General features: G+C 48.9%; 8 protein-coding genes across 29 annotated transcripts; 5 read left to right on the forward strand and 3 right to left on the reverse strand.

Annotated features, from left to right (window-relative positions):
• The first annotated feature begins 1,634 nt into the window (after window positions 1–1,634).
• Window positions 1,635–5,046, forward strand: FOIG_07670 (uncharacterized protein). Of its 4 annotated transcripts, none has more exons than XM_031207279.1 (6): window positions 1,635–1,960; window positions 2,018–2,288; window positions 2,343–2,496; window positions 2,544–2,656; window positions 2,704–3,041; window positions 3,094–5,046. In XM_031207279.1, exons 3-6 carry the CDS (start codon window positions 2,406–2,408, stop codon window positions 4,082–4,084), a joined length of 1,533 nt encoding a protein of 510 aa, XP_031062812.1. In that variant the 5' UTR covers window positions 1,635–1,960; window positions 2,018–2,288; window positions 2,343–2,405; the 3' UTR covers window positions 4,085–5,046. The 4 variants fall into 4 exon arrangements, with proteins under 4 accessions (XP_031062812.1, XP_031062811.1, XP_031062813.1 ...); XM_031207278.1 differs by having other exon boundaries at window positions 2,082–2,288; XM_031207280.1 differs by having other exon boundaries at window positions 2,082–2,496.
• Window positions 3,561–8,909, reverse strand: FOIG_07671 (uncharacterized protein). 4 transcript variants are annotated; one of them, XM_031207282.1, is made up of 2 exons: window positions 4,272–8,909; window positions 3,561–4,213 (listed from the first exon to the last, which is right to left on the reverse strand). In XM_031207282.1, the coding sequence occupies exon 1, from the start codon at window positions 8,111–8,113 to the stop codon at window positions 7,724–7,726; it is 390 nt and encodes a 129-aa protein (XP_031062815.1). In that variant the 5' UTR covers window positions 8,114–8,909; the 3' UTR covers window positions 3,561–4,213; window positions 4,272–7,723. The 4 variants fall into 4 exon arrangements, with proteins under 4 accessions (XP_031062815.1, XP_031062816.1, XP_031062818.1 ...); XM_031207283.1 differs by having other exon boundaries at window positions 4,039–8,277; window positions 8,329–8,909; XM_031207285.1 differs by having other exon boundaries at window positions 4,039–7,740; window positions 7,896–8,373.
• Window positions 8,910–10,707: 1,798 nt separating this feature from the next.
• On the forward strand, window positions 10,708–10,964 carry FOIG_07672 (uncharacterized protein; the record flags this gene model as incomplete). The annotated part of the gene is made up of 2 exons (XM_031207286.1): window positions 10,708–10,879; window positions 10,921–10,964. 2 exons carry the CDS (start codon window positions 10,708–10,710, stop codon window positions 10,962–10,964), a joined length of 216 nt encoding a protein of 71 aa, XP_031062819.1.
• On the reverse strand, window positions 10,753–13,023 carry FOIG_07673 (uncharacterized protein). Its single transcript, XM_031207287.1, has one exon. The coding sequence runs from the start codon at window positions 11,661–11,663 to the stop codon at window positions 11,307–11,309; it is 357 nt and encodes a 118-aa protein (XP_031062820.1). The 5' UTR covers window positions 11,664–13,023; the 3' UTR covers window positions 10,753–11,306.
• On the forward strand, window positions 12,008–12,696 carry FOIG_07674 (uncharacterized protein). The gene has a single exon (XM_031207288.1). It carries the CDS (start codon window positions 12,280–12,282, stop codon window positions 12,589–12,591), a length of 312 nt encoding a protein of 103 aa, XP_031062821.1. The 5' UTR covers window positions 12,008–12,279; the 3' UTR covers window positions 12,592–12,696.
• A 459-nt stretch (window positions 13,024–13,482) lies between the features above and the next one.
• On the forward strand, window positions 13,483–16,260 carry FOIG_07675 (uncharacterized protein). Of its 13 annotated transcripts, XM_031207293.1 has the most exons (7): window positions 13,483–13,705; window positions 13,755–14,379; window positions 14,695–14,878; window positions 14,939–15,050; window positions 15,162–15,739; window positions 15,810–16,034; window positions 16,089–16,217. In XM_031207293.1, exon 5 carries the CDS (start codon window positions 15,267–15,269, stop codon window positions 15,627–15,629), a length of 363 nt encoding a protein of 120 aa, XP_031062834.1. In that variant the 5' UTR covers window positions 13,483–13,705; window positions 13,755–14,379; window positions 14,695–14,878; window positions 14,939–15,050; window positions 15,162–15,266; the 3' UTR covers window positions 15,630–15,739; window positions 15,810–16,034; window positions 16,089–16,217. The 13 variants fall into 13 exon arrangements, with proteins under 13 accessions (XP_031062834.1, XP_031062831.1, XP_031062830.1 ...); XM_031207301.1 differs by having other exon boundaries at window positions 13,755–15,050; XM_031207300.1 differs by having other exon boundaries at window positions 13,755–14,878; window positions 14,939–15,739.
• A 619-nt stretch (window positions 16,261–16,879) lies between these two features.
• On the forward strand, window positions 16,880–23,204 carry FOIG_07676 (uncharacterized protein). Of its 3 annotated transcripts, none has more exons than XM_031207304.1 (3): window positions 16,880–17,674; window positions 18,387–19,239; window positions 19,289–23,204. In XM_031207304.1, the coding sequence occupies exons 2-3, from the start codon at window positions 18,700–18,702 to the stop codon at window positions 22,379–22,381; spliced, it is 3,633 nt and encodes a 1,210-aa protein (XP_031062837.1). In that variant the 5' UTR covers window positions 16,880–17,674; window positions 18,387–18,699; the 3' UTR covers window positions 22,382–23,204. The 3 variants fall into 3 exon arrangements, with proteins under 3 accessions (XP_031062837.1, XP_031062836.1, XP_031062835.1); XM_031207303.1 differs by having other exon boundaries at window positions 16,880–17,945; window positions 19,289–23,183; XM_031207302.1 differs by having other exon boundaries at window positions 16,880–19,239.
• Window positions 23,205–23,282: 78 nt separating this feature from the next.
• FOIG_07677 (uncharacterized protein) lies at window positions 23,283–25,516 on the reverse strand. 2 transcript variants are annotated; one of them, XM_031207305.1, is made up of 3 exons: window positions 24,573–25,516; window positions 23,841–24,525; window positions 23,283–23,780 (listed from the first exon to the last, which is right to left on the reverse strand). In XM_031207305.1, the coding sequence occupies exons 1-3, from the start codon at window positions 25,140–25,142 to the stop codon at window positions 23,527–23,529; spliced, it is 1,509 nt and encodes a 502-aa protein (XP_031062838.1). In that variant the 5' UTR covers window positions 25,143–25,516; the 3' UTR covers window positions 23,283–23,526. The 2 variants fall into 2 exon arrangements, with proteins under 2 accessions (XP_031062838.1, XP_031062839.1); XM_031207306.1 differs by having other exon boundaries at window positions 23,283–24,525.
• Between the last annotated feature and the right edge of the window lie 1,330 nt (window positions 25,517–26,846).

Below are 26,846 nucleotides of genomic sequence, written 5' to 3' on the forward strand. Positions count from 1 at the left end.
TATTATCTGACTGACGCCCATTCCGTGCATGCTTTGTCCTGATACTTGATCGGAAGGTAACTGAGCTCCTTACCTGCTGATATGACGATCTCAATGGTATAGCACAGGTTACTTTCCCTTTACTCGAGACATGATTGGGTTATCAAGGCAGCCGATCAATAACCAGTGGTATATGACGGTACGAATGTTCTCTGGTCACGTTTATATCAGTATAGAGCGGTTTCAGAGATGGATGCATTTATACGGTTGTGTCACAAGGTCTCTTACCACCTTTCACCCTGAATACTACAAACCATCTAAATTTATGTAACCTACAAAGATTAAATGTCAAATATACTCTAGGCAGTTCTCCTGTATCTTCCAAACAGCTGGAATAAGAGCCTCTCTCATGCCCTGATTAAGAGAGTTGACCAAGATCAGTTACTCCAGATCGGAACTCATCGTTCTCATATATTCGGGTTGTTAAACTTATAATATGCAGTAGTTTTCACCTGTCAACATTTGCGGCTTTCTCGTCTTGCGCAAGTATTCACGATCGTGGCCATGACGTACAACAGTCGGCTTCTTGACCCATCCCTCTCTCATGGAAATGGCCAGCATTTTTCTCATCTGGTGGAATTTTGCAGCTAATGTAGAAGGTTTTATCACAATTACTGAACTCAGGCGGACGACGCTGCATGCGACTGCTGTGTCAACTTCACCACCTGGACTCCAAAGACTCACTGCTAGTCATCACGGCTCCGTTGGTATTGTTCACTACAAGGAGAACTTGATGAAACCATGAAGGCAGTCCAGCTAGATGTGTAGAGTGATCATCTGCAATGCTTTTGTTTCAACTGAAAGCTTTCTATTTGAGCGAAGTGGCTGGTATCATGGGAGAACCGTCAAGTGACATGGGCGTGGGAAGCGCCTGGCCTCAGGATAAAGAAACAATACCATTGACAACCGCATAATCGTTGAATACACTTGACTCAGATTTTAACGGGTTACGGGCCGATTAACACCAACTCTTTCGCCAACCCGATGGTTTGGTATACATGTATACATGCACACAGGCCCTTTCAAGCCATAAAACGTACATGACATCGACCATGGTAGTGTTTACAAGCTAAGGTACTTACAGGATCAAAAAGATTCACTGCCAGTCACATTGTTCTTATAGCGTAGCCACAGGTAAAAGAAGCGGTTGAGTACTTGAACCATCATGGCGTAAGTGTTGTGCCTGAGTATGCGAGCGAGAGTATGACAGACATAGGGAAACTCTGGAACTCTCTTGTAGCAAAGAATAACAAGTCTATCTAAACCATTATACCTTACAGATCTTACGAGAAAACGAATGAACATGATAATAGTTTAGAGTTCGGAAACCTCAGGTTTAGGCCAGATTATAGTTACAAGTACTTCCATATCAGCCAAACAAGAAGCCACCAGAACAAACATTCCATTACACACGCAACGTCTAAGAAAGACTAGAGAGTTGTCTTAATGTAACGTCAATTTCGTATCAATGATTATCGTAATACGAGATTCGCAGTAAATGTTTCTCGTAAATGGCGATTACGCAAGCCACGTTACGAACACTTGTCCTACAGAGTGAATCTGAGACCTTTGTCGGCACACACACACAACGGCCAAGCCAACGGCGTTAAAAGGAGGACAAAACGATACAACTCAAACAGCGAGCAATTTTCTCTTCTATTCCAATTCGAGTGCTGAATAGTTATTGTCGTCAAGTTTTGGGTGTCAATAAACACAAACACCAGTCAAGATACATGCAGTAGGGGTGCACGTGATAAGAACAGCCATGGCCCATTTCTCTATCGCAACTCGTCCTCCTTCAACATTATCGTACCTCTCAACCTTCAGCTCCCCTCCTATGGAAGCGTCACCTCTTACTCGCCAGCCTCAGCCCGAGGTCTTTACCCCGAAGATCATCCAACTCTACGATTCTCTCTTCAAGGTAACTTCCTCTCTACTACTAGACTCTTACCCATCATGAACTAAACCCAACTGCTAGGTAGATATCCGCAACCGCCGAACCTCATGCGCCCGCCTCGACTGATCGCCCTTGCTCGAATTAGGATGACTACGACGATGAAGAGAAGACGGATGGCTTCTGGGCAGAGTTTTTCCTCCTCAGACCCGATCGCGCCGCCCTGAGACGTATCCTTAACGAGTTGAGCCCCAGCCATGTCTTGTCGCTCGATGTGCGGACACAGGAGCTCTTTGCGAGGGGTATAGCTGCGCTGAAGGGCTCGCATAGCCTTGCGCAGTTGCACTCGCTGGACGTGAGTCGTATACAATCGCAATGCGGTACGCGAATTGGCCCTAACACCTGATAGACGCTCAGTGTCTTTCTATCATGCCTCCTCTCCAAACGATACCCACACCCGAGCTCCGATATCATGGTCCTTCTCGCAGGACTCGATCAGATCGATGCCGTGTTTACCGACTTCGTCAGCGCTGTAGAGGCTATAATAAGGAATAGCAAAGAGTGTAAGGCTCGGCATCTACCCAGAGGTGGCACAACTGACTCGGAGCAGTGGAAGTTCGATACAAGGCAGTTGAAGTGCTGTTGGCGGTAACAGCTGGAGCGTACCAAACAACACTGTTGACGTACCTGATCCAAAGAGACCTCTTTCCTGCAGTCATGAAGGTACACAGAACTCTACAAATCGATCCGTTCTCAGCTGACAATGCCAGTTCATCCAAGACGCAGAAACATCAGATCAAGTCTTACAACCCTTCATATTACTAGGCCTCCTAGCAAACTACAACAAATTCGAGTTCCAGAATCCTTACCAGCAAAGATTAAACGACTTTGTCAACGAAGCAGTGATTCAAAAGATCGTAGGCGCAGTGGGACAAGCGTGTCAGACAGTTCGGTCTCGATACATCACCATCCAGGACGATCTTCCTGAAGGCTGGACCTTCAGCGCTACTCTCAACATGATTGGACTCGGCGCAATCGCTCCTGGGCCGAAACCTGTGAAGAAGCCTGTGTATGATGTTGAGACTGCTAAAGCTCTCTTCACCAAGCTGTGAGTTAAACAACCCTTTGTGCTGCCACAACACAGACTGACATCCTGTTAGACCTGAGGAGGAAGCTGCTGTTCTTCTAGCGACATACGACTTCACCCACGCCAACAAGCTCTTCTGCTTCAACCTAGTAACACAAGCAGCTGAACCAGGCGCTGAGCAACCCATCGCCAGTTACGTCTCCCTCACCTCCTATCTCCTCCAACACGCCTACCTCTCACCCCGCGCCACATACTACGCCCATCTTAACCTAATGGTCTTCCGTCTCCTGATCGAAGATCCCACAATCTGCAAGCGTATCTGCAGTGATGAATCCCGTGTCGCAGTGCGTCTGTGTCGACAGCGCCAGCCCTACCTCCCTCTCGTCAAAGGCGAGCGAGTCCTCGCCATTTCACTTCTTGACACTATTATTGACGGTGTGAATCATAATCTTCGTCGTCGTCTCGATGTCAGTCTTTACACACTTAGCTTTGGAATCATGCTTCGTATCATCTCATATCTCTCTCGTACGCGCACCCGGCTTGAGTATCATTGGCCTGAGTTCTTCCGGTCTTTGCTCTCCATCGTTCGCTTCCTGGCTACATACACAGCTGATCTGAAGGATCTACCACACATCGACACCCTTCTCGACCACGTTGTTAACCTCATCGCCCTATCCCTCTCCGCTGGTGAAGCCTTCCTCCCTTCGCCAGCAGACTACGATGATCTGTTCTACAAAGTCGTCGAGTCCGGTGAAGTTCTCACCAAGTTCAAAGAGAACTACCGCCTGGGTAACCGTAACAGCAACTCCATTGATACGCTTATCAACGTTAGTGCGCATTACAACCAGATGCTTTCAGAAGGTGGTGCGAATCGTCGTAAGCCTAGTCTTTTGACGACGCAGGGGGTCACAGAGGTTATTCGTCAGGGCTACGAGACGTTGAGTATTCAGGCGAAGGAGGGACTGGATTCATGGGAGAGGTACCGGGAGGCGGATGAGAGGACGTTGCTCAAGAAGATGGCGAGAGCAGCTGTTGGTGATGTGCGAGTCATGGTTGAGCGGTAGATTGTATAGGTAGTCTAATGTCATCATGACGCGGTCCAGACTGAACTGTGAGAAGTACATGCATTACTTTCCCGGCTGTGATGTGTCCAACTACCCTATTCCTATTGTCCTTGCGTGAACGCTTTGCTGCTAGACAACATCTCAGAGATAAGCAAATCATAACTCCATCCTGAGTCTGAAAACTCACTGTCAACTTCAACTCAAGTCTCAGTACTCAACCGAGTCATGCCAACTCTCATGACTCTTCAAGAACCTCATAGCCTCAATCTCCCCTCTCTCATGACCCATCTCTCCAAGCATCTTCCCTATCAACACTTCATTACGAACAGGCAACGCACAATCTCATAGAACCCTGATCCTTCAAACGACATTGCGCAGAAGCTCGGCTAGTTCGGCTGGTCTCCACGCAGCGTCGCAGCACTTAATATGTAGTATCTCGAGCTTTGTTCATCCACTGAGCCTCCACCTACTCACTAGCCATTTCAAGATAGCAGATCGTAGTTCGTTCATTCGAGTCTATCACGACCCAATCTCTTGGTAAATGGAATCGAGATTATCTTGCATTGACAGATTGATCATTTGCCGAGGCCTAGTCTATCTGGCAGCTGAATTACGTCTTATGACAGAGTTAGTTCTTAGCTGCGACTCTTGTCAAACCGGATTCTCAATTGTTCAAACAGTTAACTCATCTGTCTTGAAACACGTCGAGTCACCGTAAAGCCAGACTAATTCCATAGCACAAACCACAAAACAATCAAGTCCGCTCGTCCCGCCGCAGGCGAGAGTTCAGAAGTGTCGCACTAAGCCTCTTGACAAGAGACAAGGGTATGTAACCACGTGGACGGGACAGATGAAAAAAGGCCCTTCCTTGTATCCGCAGGCCTCACTAATGCAATGGACTGGGGAATTTGGTGAAGCTGATACAGATACAATTGCTCACCAAAAGATGAGATAGGCTCATCAGAATTGTACCACCAACAATGTAACCATGTTTTAAGTTACAGAGGGGATAACATGGGCAGTTTCGTGGTATCGGTATCACGGGGACGCCGTTGATCCCTGGGTACTGTTGGATCCGGTTCCGAGGTGAGGGGAGGGTGTGTACGATGTGATATCTCATCTTTTCTCCCTTCCTTTCGCTTGGTGAATTGGTTGATCCCGACAACACGGTGACGAGACGAGGCTCCCATGCTTGGCTCGTTGCTTGGTGCCACAGGCTTGGCTACCCGAAATCTCGAGTGAGTCTAGCTTGGCTTTACTTGAGCCATGAGGGTTCTCTCATCTCGTCTGTTGTTCGGTTCTTGTCAAGCTAGAATCGTCATCGTCGTGACTGAACTTGAAACCGTTCTCTTTCGTCAATCTTCGGTCATATCCTTTGCCGAAGTTAAGCTCCAATTCGTTGTCTGAACAATTCAAACAATGTCTCAGACCGTCTCAAAGTGGTGTTCCGTCTCTCATGGTCTATGCATGTCTAATGCAGAAAGGGCTTATCCGTTAGCACTGCTGCGTTACCATTGCTACCGGTAAAAAGCAAAAGGTCTTTGATGTTCAGGGTCCTCTTTCGAGCCCAATGAACCCAATCTGTCCCGCGTTATAGCACTAAGTGGCCCTATTTGAGCGATCTATCCTACTGTAACCTCAGCGTTCCCAATTCGAGAGCTTCATCAAGTCGATCATCATGTAACAGGCGGGGTGTGGCGTGTGTGGTGTAATTTACCAGGCAACAGTTATCGTATCCCTACCCTGTCCATTATAAAATAATCCTCGTCACGGCAAGGTAACATAAATGGGGAAGCGGTCGAGACGGTTGTAGTTGGTGAGCCGAAGAAGCTATGCCCAAGATGGTACGGCCTCTGGCTGGAATTGGTCCGGATTGAACGGCTAGATTCCCGCCTACTTTGACAGGCCCGCAAAGGCAAAGGCAAAGGCAAAAAAGCAACTGAAGTGAAGCTACCGTAGGATTTGAGGATGAGGACAGGGACAAGGCTGGCCGCGCTCGGCGCTTTTGAGTTGAATGAGAACCAAGGCGGGGATGGCACAGATCGCCAAAGAGCTCTTGTGAGTTGACGTTCGGTCAACCAAGTTTGTTAGAGTTGAAGAGGATCACAGTCGAGAATCAATTCATGTCGCATCTGATATCCTTCACTTGTCAAGCACGTGTTGCGTAGTCGTTGTTGTTACAACGCTATTCTGTTCAGCGAGTCAGTCATCGACTCCAATACTCATCTGCCGAGGCATTGATGCTCAAATTCAATGGATTTGTTGTCTCATTTCATCTTGTCTCTCGTCTCGCCTTACTTTCGGTGCCTCAATTCAGATGCCTCCTCCAAGTTGAGTAGGGCCGTGTTGCGTCCGGGGTGCTGCAACGGTCAGGATGAGGCGTTTCTAGCGCCGGCATGTCTCTCTCTTCTGCTGGAAATTCGGAGTCGCACCAATCAATCAAGGGGACGACTGACCCAGCGATCCATTGTAAAGTAAGCATACGAAGCCAAGAAACGGGGCCTCGAGGCGATTGTGACAGATAACAAATATTTGCACTTTTGGTTGTTGTTATGTGAGATGTGCCCTATCAATACAATAGCCTGAAGACTATCTCAATCTCATGGCTTAGCTGAAATGACGGACTAAACCTGGCTGCAGTTAGCACAGAATGCAAGTCAACCTGTGTGTGATATGATATGGTCAATCAATAACCGCTGTGCTATACTCTGCAGTGCGATGTGATGGACGTACAGCCTATAGGGCCTCATCACTTTTTGCCTCCCATTACTGCAGCTTACATGATATTCCATCAGTCATGCATATGCCTCATCTCCACACCGGAGAGGCGCAATTGCTGTATGTAATCGAGGCACAACAGAGCACACGTAATGCAACTGGCGGAGCATCGTATCGAGTAGACAGGCACATGTACATGTCTCGATCGAGCATTACGCTTGTGACATGACATGACATGACATTACAAGCTCCAAAGTCAACTGAACTGGTTTGACTCGCCTTCAAGGATGATGCTTCCAGTGTTTGAATCGCACGGCAGTCGATATCTTTCCCCATGTGTCAGATGACGTGATGCTGCTGCTGAAACAGACGAGAGTTGGGATATCCTGGCTGATCACTGAAGAACCAGTACCCAAGCTGACTCGGAATTCGCATCAGGATTCTCAGCATCAGTAAAGGAAAAGATCTGAGGTGGGGTATCCAGCTTTTCTCTGTCTCCAACTGCCAAGGATCCGGATACGACGCAATGCGATGTGATGCAGGGAACTCCTCTCTTGCTTGAGGCCATTCCCACCTTTTCCCATGTTCCCCAGTTTATCAAACTCATGGGGAAATGTCACCTCATTTTCCCTCTGATCTGCTTGACTCTGGCCTCTCTGTCGATCCCTCTCCTCGGCCATCAGAGTCACATCATATCATATTCCCTCAGTTCAAACTTCACATGCACAGGGTGGCATTGAGAAAGTGACAACTCCCCTGCATCCACACATCAATGCAGGAACCCGACCTAGCATGCGCCAATGAGCTCAATAGTTGCCTGTTAGTCCAACAATGTCTCATCTCTTACCCGAAAAAAACGCGCTTGACGCGTACAGGCGCGGGATTACTTTCGGATCATGATTCCTACACCGCAAGAGTCCGTCATGTCATGGCAGCAACTGCATGGAGACAGGACCTAGCGTGCATTGTCCAACTGCGAGACCGTTGAATGTCTTGACAGTGGAACGGTCCGCGCGTCTCCCTTGCGTGTTTGGTAAAGATACCCCACGTGGAGACACAACAGTCAGTCGCAAAAAGGAATAAATATACGTACGGTATGGCATAGCACAGAATCCTTGCACCTTGCCATTTTGCACATGGCCCTGGCGGTCTTACAGTAGCGATGTAGCATTGAAGAGTTACACTGGCCGGTGCGTTCCTCCGTAGAACCTTGATCCTGGTGTTGATAATGGTGCTCAACAGTGCAGTGAGTGGTGTAGCTTCTGGAGATTGTAAGGGAGTCGGTGACAGGTAAATGGATTGGATGATCATGACACCTGCAGATCAATATAGAGTCATCGCCAATCGGTCCTGGTGGTAATCGGAGTAGCGATCGTCAGATTGACTGACTCGAAAGCATCCTTTTGCGTACGCCCTGTGACAATGGACACTTGAATTCGCAGTCATCGTCATATTGCAACCAAGGTACGCTCCTACTTCTCATAGAATGGTCAGCAGTACTCCAAACATCGTATGACAGCAATTACATCAATCATACGCTGTGTCGTGCAATATAAACTGTTCCTTGACCGTTCTTCTTTGAGTGTAACACCACGAACCGACAAAGTTCGGAGGTTGTATCCAATGCTCCAGGGTAGTTTTTAGTTGAGTGACAACCATTCTCATTTGTCAAACTGGAAACCAAATTTCGAGTATCGGTGCGACGTCGGAGACCGAAGCTCGGAATATTTGTTCATGGTAGCAATGATTTCACTGTAAATAGGATCAAGTATGTGGTGGAGAGCATCCAAGGCTGTAAATTCAGGACTGATCGTGATGATCATCGTCAACGTGACAGCCCCATGATCCAAGACTCTTACCGAGGGGACGAGGCCCAGTAGAGCGGTTAGACTACAACTCCAACTCGGGACTTTTCTTCACCTGAAAATTACGGTATATCATATGAGAGGCTGTATAGAGCAACATCGTCTGGGGTTGGATCCACTTGGGCGACGAGCATCGGCCATAAAATCGACCATATTGTCAATCTTGCCCCAAAATTGCTGTGCGGGGACTGCTTTGAAGACAATTGCTAAGCACAACGAGAGTCGATCATGGCGAGCTTTCAGAAGTCACAGAATCTCGGAACGTAGCTCGGGTAATGGACATCTACGCCCGCTATACTACAAGCGTGTGCAGAGGCAGCTTCATAGACCGCTCCAGAAAGTTCCTGAAACGTTTTGTGAGCCTTCATGACTGGTCAACTAAGTTCACAACGCTATCGTACAGCCCAGCATCACCTCATTATGAACTGATGCCAGTCTTAACGTGCCTGGACCATCCTCGAAGGAGCTTGGCTTTCTGAGTGTAGCTTCCGAACAGCCCACCTCATTTCGGGAAATTTAAGCAGGGAACTTTCAGCACGAGAGCTGGCTCTTTCTTAGCCTTAGCTGACAACCTCCAACAGTCTGGGTAGGATCGACGCCATGCATACAGTATTCTGGTGTGTGTTGAAACGGGGAGAATTCCGCTTTCTTCGTACGATAATATGGTTGTTAGCTTTCAACGCTGGCCAACTTTTCGCGTCTTTCCGATCAATCACACTACTGCCGGAACTCGAAGGCGTCAACTGTCCGAGCTGTCGATCACAACAATATGCCGGCCAAGCTCCGTAGGCGACATCGGCAGTTGATCAGACGTCACTTTCCTCATCAGCTTTGGTCTGGGTACAAGACCCGATCCAATGAAGCTTCTGCTGTACTCGTCCCGCGCGCCATGTCCGGGTTGTGGGTGTCTCTGTGATTGCATCGTAAAAGATCCTTGTATGCTCGGACAGCAGATGGTACTGTTAAAAGCAAAAAGGTTGATCTTGCGATATCACAGACAGAAGTCAAAGCAACGCTTGTGCTTTTGAGGCAGCTCGCACGGGACGACGAGCCGACTAGGGGTTCATGGGTAGATAAACTGGTATCCGTGCGTCGTAAAGTTTCAATATCCAACACTCTTGCTATGAACATAGAGAATCCTATAAGCGTATATTATCCCAGCAAGTGGATCCATCCTCCACGAGGTGATAGCGTCAGGTTGAACCAAGAAAATCAGGCGTTGAAGAGCCATCAAGGCGTACCAGTAACCGTTTGATCAGCCTCAAATCTTGGGCAAGGTAGACCTCGTTTAGTGGCCCTAGGGACTTCTCCCCGGCCGTCCATGTCTTGGAATCAAATGGCACCAGGCGCGGTAATTCCAAAATGTCTTAGAGCTGCCGAGAAGACTCTACCGTACCAGGTTACTGGTCTCTATCTAGCATTAGTACTCGTGCCAGCTTCCTGATGGTGTGAGTAGATTGTGATAAAAATATCACAACCGAGAAATGCCGCGTTAGCTCCATTGCCAATGTGGGAGTTTTGCCTCTGAGTATCAAAGAGGCCTTTGTCAACTAGCACAGACCTCTTCTTGTTTCCTTGGCTCACGACTCTAAACCAAAGTTGCTCCCATCTCATACTTGGATATCGTCGAGCATCTCGTATATCGATCAGATAGGCACAGCATGAAGGCCACATCTCTAGCGAGCTGACGAAAGCTATTTTGGTCAACATCGCACCCTATTCGCGTGGCATTTTCCCAGTTCGATCTCGGTGACGATCACGACAGGACCCTAAAAAGGCAAACCTGGACATCAGATTGACGATCAAGCGCCACGGGCGGCGCCTCCAGTTTCAGGTACCATTATCAGATCCATCCAATGGGAGTGATTCCCGACTTTTAGATTGACAATCCGCATCTTTGGTGGCGCACTACAGCATAAGCTAGGTTGCCGTCGAAGTGGGTAGAATAGCAAACTCGACAGATGTTGTTGCTCTTCCTCAACCGCAGTAGCCTCCATTTACCCCCAAATTTGGTAATCCCATCCAAGATCAAAATCAAAGATGGGTCTGTTGGTGGGACATCAATCTGCTCTCATCTTGACGCCTACCAGATCTGTGCCGGCCGCCCCGGGCCTTGGCCTCCCGAGCAACAAATCGGAGCATGGCGTTGAGCCTGGATTTTCAGCTTCAGCCTCTCAAATTCAGTCGACTTCGATCCTCCAAAGCCTCGTCTGTCCGTTGCGGTTGAACGTTTCCGAACTAACGTTCGTTTAGCAGACAATGCCACAAGCGAGCACGCACTACTGCCTGACAAATAAGCTAAACAGCATGACGTATCCATAGTCTTGTACAATTGCTTTTGCTGTCTCTTCACCGGAATGGATTTTTTTTTAACTTAGGCTAACCCTCATGTGTATGTGATCTGTAGGCTGTGGGAACCATTGCAAAAGCGGTCCAATCTCTTGGTATGAATGAGAGGCGGCCCGGCGCGGGATGAAACAACCCGTAGCTGTTTGCCGTCTTTAAGTTATCTTGACAAACAGGACAACGTTTTGATTGATGTGTCGATTAGTGTGAAAATGAATAGTTAGCGCAAAGCTCCAAACATATTCCTTGTGTTGGGAGATGATTGTGCAGCTAGCTCAATTGGTGAACCGCAACTAGCAAACTTTCATCTCTTCCAGGAACAGTACATGCGGGAGACAAACACTCAACCCTCTAACCACACGGCCCTTTCTCGTACCATGATTATAGCAGCCGTATAGCAATCGAGGTCCTCGGACTTCGGAGAGAGCGTGATTCATTGGCCAAAGTCGGGATCTCGCGAGGGAAAATAAAAAGTCCACTGAGTAATCAGACAATTCGTGTTGCTCAGTTCCGCCAGCCCCGCAAGCAACCCTAGATCGTAGGTAGCAGACAGGGGCGTCTCTCAACATTGCATTGGGACCCAGAAGTCCTCGATCTACTCCATAATACAGCATTTCCACCAGGCGGATGCTTCTTACTCGAAATGGCATATCTTTGCTATTCCGGCGGTCCGGTAACTCAAGAGGCCGTGGGATTCAGACAGAGGGAAAATGGCCCCGTCGAAAAGTTTTCCCGTACCAGAAAGCTCCCAACTTGCAGCTTGCATATTTCGACTCCAAAAGTGAGACACGGAATATGCATAAGGATGCAGCACTGTGGAACCCTTCTGCAGAAGTGCAGCAAGTTAGAGCCAAGAACTTTTTTGATCAAACTTCGTAGCGGAGGTTGATGGCTTGTGTGCCATTTGTACAGCAGCCGTGCCGGGTCTGGAAGAAACGATCGTCCAAACCGGAAGCAAATTGTTCGTTACAATTTCATGTCTCAAAAGAGCTCTAGCAACGGAACAGCGCGGAGGCTGTTGACCAGGCATAGGTGACGATTGTCAAGTGGAGACGACGTCGACCAGACGGTATCCTTGTATCTTGCGTGGCTTTCTTTGGGAAGCAAACTTCTCTTGACAACGTTCGTTGTTGCACCTGGTACACGTTCAACCAACAAGCACCCCCAGGCAAACATATGCGTGTTGGTAATGTGGATGAAGTTTGCCTCGGCTGGAAGCAGTTGATGGTGATAACGTGATCTCGGCCTTCTGCAAGGAGTCTGGAGATGCTGACGTTGAGGTGCAAGGTTGCGAGACACGACCCCCGGCTCTTCAACTTTGTATTTCTAATATTGTGGCCAACTGCTTTGAACCTAGAATATGCACTTCGGGTTCGGGAGAAGCAGAGGAGCGAAGGTGCTGTGGCAGTCGAAGTTCGTATAGATCGAGCTATCGAACTTTGTGACTGGTATATGTTAAGAGCTAGTGGTTTAGAGAGCAGCCATAAAGAAAGCAAGTTGTCGCGGGGATCTAATTTCCCGACAATCCGTGGGCATTTCAGAAAGTCGACCACAGCAGTTGATCATCTCATAAACTAGTGGCGCACAATTCATAAAGTTCCGATGTGTGATGTGGGCGCCTCATACCAAGATCGTTTTATTCATCACGGTTGATAAACTGCACTGTGAGCAACTGTTTGCTATGGTTTCGGCATTGTGGCGAAGTGCCAAATCGCCAACAGTTGAATAGTCACGTAGTGTAACACTTTAAAACGGGTGCCACTGCTTTGAATCAATAGGCCATAACGGCTGTGACTGCGGGGTGTTGCTAAAGGATGGATGGTTGATCTATACGTAAGGGCGGATTCTATACTGTGAGAAATATATTGAAGGGATGTTGATTGTGTCGTGTGTCCTTTGGGGGCCAACAAGATGTGTAAGATTCTTGTGGAGGAAGGAAGAGAATGTAGCTCGCAAACCAAGACCATATTGGTAAGGTTACAGTCGGGAATGTCAGTGATTGATTAACGTGGGCGGCTGAGGCTAGAGGCAAGGCTGACATTAGATTGTTTGCAGTAGAGTAACAATAGGGTTCAATGACGCCTGCGAATTAAAGACCTGAGCAAAATTGTATTGGTGGGAACGCCCATCCTAAGCCGCGATTGACAGTGGTAAATCGTTAATTAATTAGCAATTGATCGTGTCGTTGTGGTAAACTGCAACCCAGCCGGTATAACAGGGACGGATATGAACAGGGGTAAAGCCGTCGTTGGTACCGGGGAGGCTTCGCGGAAGCAGGGGTCCGGTACCAGGTGTCAGGGATCAGACAGCCCTCCCCCTGGCCTGGCAGTTCTGGCAGCTAGCGGTAGGTGGTCCCCTGGCAGGGTGTTCGAAAGGGGTTTGATGTCACTAGGAGCTGTATGGCGTGAAGATGAGGGGCCCAAGGGCCTTGAGCTGAAGCGGCAGAGAATGAGCAGGAAATGGAGGCAAAAAAAAAGCAATGAATGGTTTGTAGCTGGGAACTGAGACCATGCGGTGACCTTGACCTTGAAGGTGATGCCAATGATCTTCCTTCGGCCCGTCGAACAATGGAGGCCTAGGGGATCAGGGTCGATTGTTGATCTGTGCTGGGCTATTGGCCACGAGAGACAAAGTTTGAGGAGGTATTGGACGAACCACTGGGGCACAGGTCGCTGGATGTCATCACCTTTTGGTAGGATTCAACAATGAATGAGACTTGTCGCTAGGTAATAGTTTCCTAGGTGAGTCAAGTCAATTTAGGAGACCTGAAGCTCTATCGAGGCGACACTCGACCGCAATGAAAAGTGAGGCTTAGTCAGGAGGCAAATGTCCGGTGCAAGCGCCTCCATGAGGTTCCTGCTCCGTTAACTCAAATGACTGGCAGATTTGGTGACATCTCCAAGAAGGTGCCAACTGGTAGTCATTGCGCTCCTCCCATTTGTCGTGGCCCAAAATGATTCCCAATTTGTCGATATCTAATCACCGGAGTTGGGCACACAATCTGGAGTCTCCCGTCGTCATGGGCCCTGCATTAGGCGCTGAAGACTACTGCAGCTTCAGAGACTTATCGCTAATGGTGGTGATGATGGCATCAACTCATCCAAACACCAACGTCAAACGCCACATCGCGCGGTTTTAACGGTTGTCCGCGGGGTTCCGGAGCATCTAGAGCCATGGTTCGAAACGCCAGATCGAAGTTATTATTCTTCAATGGCGCTGCCCCAAACGAAACCGATTCAAATGTCGAACCATACGCGCGAGCCCCTAAGCAGTATTGAAGTCTAACTTAAGTATCGAGCACAGCCATTGCAAGTCCAAATTTCTGGTCTTCACTAAAATGAGCAATGCCACTCTCGGAGCAGCTATGTATGTTTCCTTGATTCCAAGCGAGAACCCTGTTTCTTTCCAGAAAACGATCAGCGGCTAGTGGATGACGAAAGCATGACAAGAAAACCCTCATTTAAAGAGCTGAGGGCAGATCGCGTTTGGGAGAGGCCAACTTCGTGAGATGAAAGAACGCAGAGAGCGCTTAAGCTTAGCTCCAGCGTCACCGAACTCCTGGAAACATTCCGCCTCTAGAAGGACAGAAGAAAAGGGGCGCAACGTCTCCCAGCGCTCAGCGTTTACGCCATTGATCAACCACGAGAGCGCCGTCATGCTAACTTTTGCGCCGAGTGGCAGACTAATTTGGAGCCGGCTCTTTAGATGAAGCAATTGGTGCCAGTCTTGGTGGCATCTAGACGCTCGATGGCGTGGAAGCGGGCACGGGGTGTAGATGACGATCCAACAAGACGGGGAAATTCGAATTTTAGGGGAACGTTATCTGGGCGTTTTGTTTGCTTGTGATGTGACCGAGGTTAATACTGTAAGCTTGGTTTCATATTGGTTGCTGACGAGGAATTCAATATTGCTGATCTTTTGGTAGTCTTCACGATCTATTGATTGTCTAGCATTGAGGCGACATCGGACATTGGTCACAGCGGAGGCTGCATGCTGTCAGACGGAAGGATTGTGCGGTTTCGGTCATGTCGTCGATGGTAAGCAGGGTCCCAGTTTGTTTGATCGACTTGGTCAATGCTGTGCGCAAGTTCATGAGGCGGGGAGTCGGTGACAGCAATAGCTTGCGGCTGAGTGGTCTCGTGGTTGAGAGACGATATCATGGATGTTCGTTCGTCAAGTGAAAAAAAAAGGGGACTGATGAGCAGGTTCCACAAAATCTTGATCGAGCCCGCACGGCAATTGCTCGAGTCTCCATGATATTCAAGGAATGGCATCGTCCTGGGTGGTCGACTCTTACCATGCCCTGGACTGTCAGGCGGGAACTCGTGATGGACAGTCAAGGATGGCTTTGGCTTTGGTCATGGAGCGGCCGGACGGCAGACCGCATCGCATCGATCAATCCGTGGCTCCGTTGTGGTGCTGAAGCGAGACGCAGGAGAATGCATTGGTTTGCCCATCTTGCATATCGTCTGCAGGCCCAGGTCAGGAACGAAGAAATCAGGGCACGACTAGTAAACGAGGCACCTACAAGTCTCTCTCTCTCTCTGTCTCTCTGTTTATTTGTACTGCGGCGCCCTTTGCGCAATCATCCCAGCCAGGAATTACCCCCTTGTTGAAAGGGTTTCTAAGCCCACTTTTGCTATCAGCTACCCGGCACTTCGATCATCAACACCACCTTTTGTATCTCATGACAGCTGGCAGTATCTACATATTAAATTATATACAGGTCAGCATATATGATAGGCTTGATCAAGTCCGGGGTGGTGGCGGAAGAGTTATTGATCATCGTTCAATAGGCAAAAAGTGCATCTCAGTTAATCTACGAATATGTGATGGCTAAAAATACCGATCGTATGTGGCATCCAATCCGATAACTTGTCACGCAAAGTACAAGATGAAGCTAGAAATAGTTCATGTGATGAGACTACCACAAAGCAGCCCGCCAGATTCAGTCACATAGAGTACACATTGATTTTTCCTGACTCAAAAATTGCTCGCTCAAAAAAGGGCCGCTGCGTGATGTGGGCATTCCAACGTTTCTCCTGCAAGGCCATCCATTTACGAGTATCCTAAAGTTCTGTGCATGCATGCATGAGAGAGGAGAGGCGGCGAGAGGAGACGTTGTGAGTGGGACTAAAACCGTTGATCTCTGAAGTTTACTGGAAGTTTGGTACCGAGTTTATCGTATTTTTGCTTTAAGAGTAATTTTATCGTGTGGTTTTTTGAAACCGCGTTTTCTAGCTGCTTTGGTGCCTTTGGTCGTGCATATGATATGACACCTATACGTAGACACACATTTTGAAGTCCAGAGTGCTCGTGTGATTTATTCTCCCTTCTTGCTGAGGGATGATTCAAGACATATACCCCAAGCTTGGCGATAATGACTCTGATGGTTTCCGTAGTGCGGCAAAGGGTCGCATCCTCCTACACAACTAAACAACCCGTGTTTCTGTCTGTCCTTGAGAGCTTCACCCAAGCCAAGTACTGCCGGATACCTGGGTCTTGACATCGGCTCGGAAGCCTTAGCTACGGTACCCAGACAACAGGGGACGAAAGCTTCTTCAGCCGGGAGGCCCCCAAACCCCTGGGACCAGACAGACTCCACTGAACTGCTAAGGTCGGGTTTGGTGAGTTAGGTCACCTTTGGTTAGGTCAGGTTAGGTTGAAGAGAAGAAGAGAGCCCCGCTGAGACCGGGCACAATCCCTCCCGTGGACTGCACTGAGCGCCACTCTTTTTTTTTTTTTCTCTCTCTGACCTTGAGAGCCAGCCTCCCTGCTACCTTTTGGTTGCCCCCTGGTCGTTTCACTGTCGAGAGAAGACTTGGGGGCGTGGGGTTATCTTCCCGCATACCTTGCCCTGGTCAATCAATCCAACAGTCAAGTCAATTCAACTGTTGACCATGGATGGGAGTCCACTCCGACCCGTACGCTATCTCCTCCACCCCCTGGAACTTGGAACTCCCACTTGGGACAGGCCAGGACCCCCTGGACTGGGAGAGAGAGACGGTTCCACCTCACTGACGAAAGACGTGGGTGTGTGGTGGCCACCAGGAACTGCAGAGCACAGAGCAAGAGAGAGAGAGAACAAGACTCCCATCCGTCAAAAACGACTACTAGGGTCGTCGACTAACTTAAGTTAAGGTGATAATACCACGGCATTCCCCAGACCCCGACGTAGACGGTGTTCTTGTTCCCATCTCTTCCCCTCGACTCGACTCTACTCGACTTTATACCATTTACATTATCCTTCGTACTCAATCTCCTCTCCATCTCATTGTTTTGTGTTAAGTGTGTGCTTGGGTTTGGTTTACGGTCTGGTCTATTTCCACTTTTACGACTTGCTTCTACTCTTGGGTCACCAACGTCGAACATCAACAACAACAACAACAGCAGCACTCTACCACAACCAAAATAATTCGTCATCACCTAATCTGATACCTTCCTTGGACCGTTGAGATCTCGAACGTTGCTGCTTCTCCACTCCTGTCGCCCAATCTCATCCGCAGCATTCCATTCAACGCGAACTCGACGAATGACCTGACTCACCCAGTCAGCACAACCAGACAACGATATACCGACGACAAATAACGATTAATTGCAATTGGTCAAATTAGATTGGAGTGATCGCATCGACTTCATCACTCTGTGTTAATAAGTAAAGGTAAGCAAGAGGAAGAGCCAAAAAAAGAGAGTCGAAGGCGTCAGTGGCAGGTTTGTTTGCAATTGTCTACACACTCCATTCAACACAGCACAACACAACATAACACAACATCGTTCCATATTGTCTTATTTCTCCCCACAACCACGCAGGTACTGTACGTCGGCTGCAATGCACAGACGGGCTTGAAGCGTACAGGCTATGCACATGGGCGGATCGTGCCGCAGACAGACATGACAAGACTGGACCAGACTACATGCAATGCACTATTCAGGCGAGACAAGTCACGAGCTGTTGGGTTGGGTCCAAGAGATGATTGTTGAATGATTTGACATGGAATGATAAGAGCATGGGCAATGCAAAGCAAAGCAACGGAAAATATGGGCACCTCGCGAGAAACCGTTTAAGGTGGACGTTGGATGTGCTTGCTTTTTTGGAGCCTGGGGGTTCACAGAGGAACAACGTCTTTTTTTTACGCCCTGAAGCCCCCTCTAAAACGTCTTTTGCTAGGTACCTTGCGTGGGCGCTACAGCTACGCCTTGCAGAAGGTCCCCCCTGCGATTCTGAACATTCCATTCCTCGACAAGTCCTCATGGCCCCCTCCAACCCTCTCGACATCGTCTCCCTTCATTCCATCACATTTCCCACAAACAATCAATTGAATTCGCGACTTCTCGTCCCCAGGTGACTCGCTAACATTTCTCTTCTTTCCCAGCCAACCGAGTTCTCCCTCCTCGATTTCCTGTTGCTGTGGTGCAAATCTATCGAGTTTGATACCAACATCATAACCACGACTTACACCATCGTCGATATCGAGTTCCGTTACTTCAGCTTCATCATCAACCTGCACTCTTCTCTTGGATATTCAGATACGACTGCTTGTTAAAGAAGGGATAGAAAAGGACTGAACAGTACAGAAAGAGCCGGATCATTTCTTGGTTCGAGAGGTTGTACAAACCCACCGGCCTAACCGTTCATCCCCCGATGATCTAAACGGCGACATCGATTGTCAGCGGCAATCGCACGCAATGTTTAGCGACCAGCCCATGCGAGCCAGTCTCCAGGTGGCTCCTCTTACCATCGCCAAATCACGAACTGAATCATCTGGAGATGCTTCATCGACCTCAGAAAACGACAACACTCTCTACTCACAATCACAAATGACACCCCCCGCTACACCAAATGGCTCGCAGGAGGATCTCTCACCTTCACCTCAGTACATCCCTCCCCAAGTCTTCCACAACTTCCTGCGAGCCTTCTACCCTTTCAACCCCAGTTATGTCATGTCCGACTCGAGTGTGACATTACCTCTTAACGAAGGTGATGTGATTCTCGTGCACTCTATCCACACCAATGGATGGGCTGATGGTACATTACTTGTCTCGGGTGCCCGAGGATGGTTACCGACCAACTACTGCGAGGCTTACGAGCCTGATGACATGTGCAACTTGTTAAAGGCTCTCTTGAACTTTTGGGATCTGCTTCGAAGCACATCAGTCAATGACAAGGAGATCTTTGGCAACCAGGAGTTCATGAAGGGCATTATTGCGGGTGTTCGATTCCTATTGGTGAGTTATTCTCTGTTAACTCTAATAATCAACTTCTAACGGTACAAAGGAACGAACAAACTGTCTCAACCGAGAATCTACCTTTATTCAAAGGAACGATGCTCTGCGCAAGTGCCGCAAGTCTCTTCTCTCTGAACTATCATCCCTAGTCAAGACAGCCAAGCGATTGCAAGAGACACAACGTCTCGAAATCGCTCCCGTTGAAGATGTGAATGATATCATCGACGAGATGATTCTCAAAGCCTTTAGAATTGTAACAAAGGGAGTTCGCTTTATGGATGTGCTCGAGGATGACCGAAGGGCACGTGCGCCTTCAGCTGTTACTGTTATGGATACAGTGCTCGAAGAATCATACGTGCCGCCAACACCACCCGCTGATCAGTCTTCCTTTGATGAACAAAGCCAACGCAGCACAAGCATAAATGACACAGATTCCCAAGCTGCTGCCAGTGTCGCTGCCTCTGAATCGAGCGAGACAACTCAAACATCAACATCCATCTTCAACAAGCGATTATCGTCACTTAGTGGTCGTACTGGCCCGAGCTCTCACAGGTTGTCTCAGGGAAGCCTTTCGCAAGCCCAAGCTCACCGCCTGTCCGCCACTATTTCGCACCGAGTGTCTCTTGCTGGCCCATCTTCAGTGTCGAGAGCCCATCATCTAGTTACTGAGCGCCTGAACCGCAGCCACGATACGTTCCTGTCTCATCTGGGATCTTTCATTGGTCGCCTGCATCTTCAATCACAGTCGCGCCCCGAGCTCGCATCAGCGATCCGTCAGTCTGCACTTTCAGGCGGAGAATTGCTTGCAGTAATCGACGGCGTCTATGACCACATCAACTCCAGCTCTGAGGCTCTTGCCCGAGCTCGATCCACCATGTTCGCCCGAATCCAAGATCTAGTCTTTTCTGCCCGCGATACCCTTGTCAGCGCTGCCTCTGAAGATGCCGATTTAATTATGCCCCATGACAACACAATGCTCCTCGCATCCGCTACGGGCTGCGTTAGGGCCGCTGGAGATTGCGTTGCCAAGGCAAAATCCGCTATCGAGCGCATTGGCGATTTTGAATTCGAGCTCGAGACTAGCAGCCTTGGAATTGATCTCAGCATTCTAGATATCGATACTGAGGAGCGAGCTAGGACCCCATCTGTTTCAGAACACAATGACGCTGTCAGTGTTGCCGGCTCCAACCGAACCTCCAACTCATCTAACGGACATGCTCGTCGCCTCACTGTTGTCGCAATTGATAAGCCTCTTCCTGAGGTTCCCCAGGTGACCACACCTACTGATGAACAGACCGTTCATCCTTCACCCACCTCTTCTCGACGGTCGTCAGTTGCCGACGACAACGTCTCCAGCGTTGCATCCTCCATCTCCTCCCTACGACCTTCTCTCCCTCCCCTTCCCAAGCTTTCTACCACTCTCCTTGCCAACGAGGAATACAGTCCTGTCGATAACAATGACAACGACTTCAACTCGTCTTCTCGGTTCGACAGTATGGTTGCTTCCAGCGCTGGTAGCAGTGCCACCTACCTCAGCCGTGACTCTGAGGTCAGCATTGTTTCGCAGTCTTCCACTCGAGCTACCACTCCTGAGCAGAACCTTGCCCCTCAGAAGCAGCCTTCGCTGTCGAATTTCAGCAACGGTGGAAGCTCGGAGGATGTCGATGTCGAGTCAAGACTTATGGAGAAGACCTTTGCTCACGAGCTCATGTTCAACAAGGAGGGTCAGGTTACTGGCGGCTCTCTCCCCGCTCTTGTCGAGCGTCTCACAACCCACGAATCTACTCCCGATGCCATGTTTGTTTCTACCTTCTACCTCACCTTCCGCCTCTTCTGCACACCGGTCCGACTGGCTGAAGCGCTTATTGAGCGATATGACTATGTCAATGACTCTCCTCATGTGGCTGGACCTGTCCGTTTGAGAGTATACAATGCTTTCAAGGGCTGGCTCGAGTCCCACTGGAGGGATGAGACCGATCGCGATGCTCTTGACTTGATCATGCCCTTTGCTGAACACAAGCTGGCGTCCTCTCTGCCTTCTGCTGGTCGACGTCTGTTTGAGCTTGCTCAGCGTGTCTCAGGCGAGGGTTCTCTGGTGCCCCGACTTGTCTCCTCAATGGGCAAGACCAATACCTCCATTGCTCAATACGTGCCAGCTGACACTCCTTTGCCCATTCCTGCCATCACCAAGGGCCAGCTCAACCTTCTCTCTGCTTTCAAGATGGGCGCCGCTCAGCCAAGCATTCTTGACTTTGACCCTCTCGAGTTGGCTCGCCAGTTGACCATTAAGCAAATGAATATCTTCTCTTCCATCCTTCCCGAGGAGCTTCTTGCTTCTCAGTGGATGAAGAATGGTGGCGTCGCCGCTCCCAATGTCAAGGCTATGTCCTCTCTGTCAACTGATCTTTCCAACCTCGTCGCTGAGACTATCCTCCAGCAGCAAGAGGTCAAGAAGCGTGCTCAGGTTATCAAGCAATGGATCAAGATTGCTCACCAGTGTCTTGAGCTCCACAACTACGACGGTCTTATGGCTATCATTTGCAGTCTCAACAGCAGCACTATCAGTCGCCTCCGAAAGACTTGGGATGCCATCTCCACGAAGCGCAAGGACATGCTCCAGAACCTTCAGGATCTGGTCGAGCCCTCTCAGAATAACAAGGTCTTGCGAACAAGACTCCACGACCACGTTCCTCCTTGCCTGCCCTTCCTTGGCATGTACTTGACCGACTTGACATTTGTCGACATTGGCAACCCTGCCACCAAGCAAATGTGTCTCGGCCCTGAGTCTGAGGAGGATGGCAACGGTGGCATCACTGTTGTCAACTTTGACAAGCATACTCGCACTGCCAAGATCATTGGAGAGCTTCAGCGATTCCAAATCCCGTACAGACTTACCGAGGTGCCTGATATGCAGGACTGGATGTCCTCTCAGATCAGCCATCTCCGTGATAGTGAGGAGGGCAATGTCCAAGTCACCTACTACCGCAAGAGTCTCCTCCTCGAGCCTCGCGAGACTGCTAGCCGACCTCCAGTTGACTCCTCCGCTGCCTCCATCGTTGGCGTTGGAGGTGGTCGCCCCGACCTCTTCAGCTGGATCTCCCGCGACCGAGGCACCTCAACACCAACTCCTACCCAGATATAAGATTCTGCTTATCGCATCAGATCCTTACCGGACTGAACAGCAATTTACCTTCACCATTATCACACGCACATATTACCTCCCACCAGTAACTACTTCATTTTTGATACCCCCCATTTTTGTTTGAACTACTTTCAGCAGATGGGAAACATCGTCATGTTCCTTATGACCTCTATATCCATCAGCACAACGGCGTTATTTACATTTGGGTCTGATAATTTATGTTTTACGGTTTTCAACTCGGTTCCCATGGGTGGAACTTGTTCAAGGATCTTATCACGAAGCGCGAGCGCTGGGTCCTTTGGTGTTCGACACTCACTTTAGAGATCGTCGGCCTCCCTCCAAATTTCAGGGTACAGCTCATCCCGCATTCTTACATTCTACTTTCTCACATTCATTCTCTTCCTGGTTTTTGCATCCCTGTATTATCTCTTCAGGCGAAGATGGGGCAGGGCGGTGGAAAAAAGGAAAAATAACCTCTGGGCACGGGTGCATTCGAAAACGGCTTGTAAACGATCATGGGTGCCTGGGTTGTTTTATTTTTTCTATCCTTGGGTTTCTCTTTAATGTATTCTCAAACGCCGCCGGCGCGAAAACGAGTGTATCTGATTCTTACTGTATGAAAAAGAGACGGCAAGCCTGTCGTTTTATGTTTGTTATTCATCATCGAACTTCTGGGAAAGGAGTCTGGTGAATCAAGGACTAGACAGGCAGGACAGGTGATGGAAAAGAAAGACAAAATGGATGTATTCTGCAATAGAATAGGAAGAACAAAAAGAAGAATTAGGATCTATCGTCCTTGAAACTTGTTTCCTCTGCAACTGTGATAAAACGTGTCTACTAACTTGAGGTGAGTATCATAAGTCTAATATATGGCCGTCACTTGGTGAGCATAATGGTAGAGCCTCAATCATATGCAGGAACGAAAGTTGAAGACAAAGCCATTGATGGCACATGTATTCCTCTAGATATAAACGTAAATCTTCATTAACTTGCCTCATGCAGTGTAATACATCGTCAAGCAATAACCCAATCCATGGGTATCGTGACCCATCCAACTCCCCAATGCATACATGCTGAACGCCGATATATCATTAAAATATTAAGTATTCTTATAAATAGTAGTCCCTTTTATCTCTCTCCCTTATCTACGCGTCTGTGAGGGCGATCTTCTTATCTGTAGGTGCGACAATGACATCCTCGATCTTCTCGTCGCTGAACTTGAGATCCTCTTCAACAGAGACAGAGTCCTGGATCTTCATGAAGATAACGGGGGCGGCGATGACGAGCGAAGCACCGAGGCAGGCCCATGTGGCGGCAAAGATAGTGTCGAATGGCTTGCCGAGGCCGTCGAGACGCCAGAAGATGGCAGCACCGGCGGATTGGATACCCTTGTAGAAGCCTGTTTTGATGAATTAGTGCTCGGGTATGGACACATGTGAGAAGGATGATTGGGGCTTACCAGCAAAGTTGGCTGTCTTGCGGCCAGAGTTGGAGAGAGCACCCATGTACCAGTAGATGCAAGTCTGCCAAGCAGCATCGAAGAAGCCGTAGAAGAAGTAGAGGAACATGGGAGCAAGGAACTTGTGAGCACCATCATCCCAGTCAATCTTGTCATCCTCGTTAGCAGGGTTCATGGCGATCTCACGAGGTCGCTGGTCCTTCTGCCAGGCATAGCCACCACCCCAGATAGCAAAGGTCAGAACAAAGAGGACGACCAGGGAGATCTTTGCACGAACACTGCGACGGACGCTAGAGACGTCAAGAGCGTATCCAACGATAAGGGCGCCAAAGATCTGAGCAAGCCAGTAGAGTAAGTTGTTGAGAGCGCGAGTGCGAACGTTGAACTGAGCGAGGTTCATATTGACGTTTTGGTAAGTGTAGAAGATGTTTGAGGAGAAGAACATGGGGAAGAGGAGGACGACCCAGGGGGCGTGGGAGAGTGTTTCCCACAGACCCTTGATCTCAGTGCTCCATGAGGGGTTCTTCATGACGATGACCTTGGTGTTGTCCTCACGGACGATCTTGTCGGCGTCGCAGATCATGAGGGCGAGGATGGCACCGATGGCCATGAGAGCGATGAAAGCGGCGTATGTGCCATCGGAGACGGGGCCAGCTTTCTTGTTGATGTTTTGAGCAAGGGGGATCTTTCACTTGTTAGTGGAGATCAAAAGGATAGATAGAAGTAACTCACAAGAGAACCGATGACAGCACCCATGTTGAAGATGACCCAAAACCAAGAGATGTATCGTCCCTTGCTCTGCTCAGGAGGATAAGACATCATGATAGATCCCTGAGCAGCCCACAAGAGTCCAGCGCAAAGACCCAAGAGAGCACCAGCAAAGACGACAAAGGGCATGTTCTGAGTATGCGAATAGCACAAGAACGAAGCAGCATAAACACAATATCCCAAACCTCCAATCGACAAAGTCAGACGAAGTCCAAGTCTGTTTGCGAAAGTACCAGCGAAGAAACCAATGACGGCAAAAGTGCTGTAGAGAGCCGTGTTGGCGTGGTCCTGGGCTTCATTGGAGACTTGGCCGCCACCTCCGAGGCCAGTCAGGGCGTTGAACATGCCGGGACATAAGAAGCAGACGATGGAGACCATGAGGAGTTGGACTTTGGGCGAGGCGTACCAGAGGTCAACGCCGGCGATGCGGACGGTCTTGTACATCCATCCTTTGGGGCGGAAGCCTGGTGTATCCGAGTCTGCGGATTCTGAAGCCGCTTGGGCGATGGGGTTTTCCTTTTCGTGAGTGGACATTGTGTGTGTGTTGATGTTGATATTCGAGATTGAGATGAGGGTCAATGCCCTGTGTAAGACAATTGATATTCTTCACTAGACAATTGAAGACAAGAAGATGAATGAATGAGATCCAAGAAATCCAGATAAATCCCGGATGCAGCAGAATTAAAGTAGTCGCGAGGAAAGATGGAGAGATCCAGGCACGCGACGTACTCTATCGTGAGGGTCCCCCAAAAAAATAAACTAGACCCGACCCCTGCCCGTCCTTGATAGTTACAATTGGGGAACTGTATCACGAGAAGGCGAAGAGAGGAAAAAAAGAAGGAGGATGGATTGTCAGGGGTCTCGTCAAGTGGTGAGAGTGGATGAGATGGGATGGCTGATGGATGGAAGATGGGGAATCGTGAGGGTGGTGCGGGTTAGTTACAGGGGGGTTAATGGGGAGATGCAACAATGGATGGAGGGTGTCGATCCGCTTACAGTGGGTGGCGTATTTTCCATTATTATCGACGTATCGGCCGAGGCCGACGATGACAGTTATTGCAGACATGCAATGCTTTGTGAAGACATCGTCAGGTATTACATATAACAATCGAGAGATTGATACCAAGAGTTGAGGCTCTGCAAAAAGGCCAATTCCGTTACCCTCGATGCAGAGTTGGTTAACTGCTTTCAACCGCCAAGTCTTCACACTCGTATCATCTCAAGACCACAGAAACTACATTCAGAAATGTCACCTCAAACTCACTCCCAAGCCGTCCACGGTATTCCCCAGATTCACAAGATCAAAGCCATCGTCTCCATGGGGTAACATTTCTCAAACATGAGAGGCTATCCAACTCGAGTGGCGTACCCTAACGGTAACGTTCGTGGATGTCACAGATGCCCCCCATTGGTAACGTTCTACCAAACTTTAGCTTCGTGAGAACAATTGTGGATTCGGCTGCCAGGCTGAGAGGAGGGTGGCTGATTTGGTCTACGGAGGTCATAGATTGCATTATCTCTGCAAGTTGAACTTGATGATATGTTTCTTGGCGATAGTAACATTTACAGTTCACTGTAGATCTCATGGTTGCTTTTCTGATGCCGTTTCAAGACAAGCCGTTGGGCATTTTTAGTTGTCCCCAAACCCCAGATCAATTTAGTTACCTTAGGGTCTTCCAGGGGAAAGGCCCGACTGCGAAGCTCCGTGATTGGCCAGACAGCACCGAATCTCCAGACTTCACAGCCCGTAACCAGTTGAACGGTACACCAATAACCAACCGTTTTTCTCTGTCTTCAAGTCACAACACCCAAGATATACATAGATATACCAATACGAAGATGCAGCTCTCATTACGAAAATTGCCATCTTGCCATCTTGTTTTTAGAACATGTCACCGGCCCCGGTAATGCCTTGCTCTTCTCGTAACATCCGATACTCATCACGATAACCCAAAGTCTCAGCTATCTCCCCCAAGCTCTGACCATGAGGTGAGAGGTCCAATTAATTTATATCCGCATGTAACGTTTCGCCCAAACTGCGGATACCACGATATCTCATGTCGAACGGTTCCACGGCCTGCCTGATTTGACACTCGTGGATTTAACTACGTTTCACTTCAGCCGCATTTGTTGGGGTTGTTGTGTTCCTTCTGAGCAGGTAAACCGAGATAAAGCGATCCACTGATTGATTACCTGGTTACAGTGAGTTGGGCTGGAGATATCAGAATGGAGTCTTGG

This window comes from Fusarium odoratissimum (assembly GCF_000260195.1).
Source record: "Fusarium odoratissimum NRRL 54006 unplaced genomic scaffold supercont1.11, whole genome shotgun sequence".
Lineage (NCBI taxonomy): Eukaryota > Fungi > Ascomycota > Sordariomycetes > Hypocreales > Nectriaceae > Fusarium > Fusarium odoratissimum.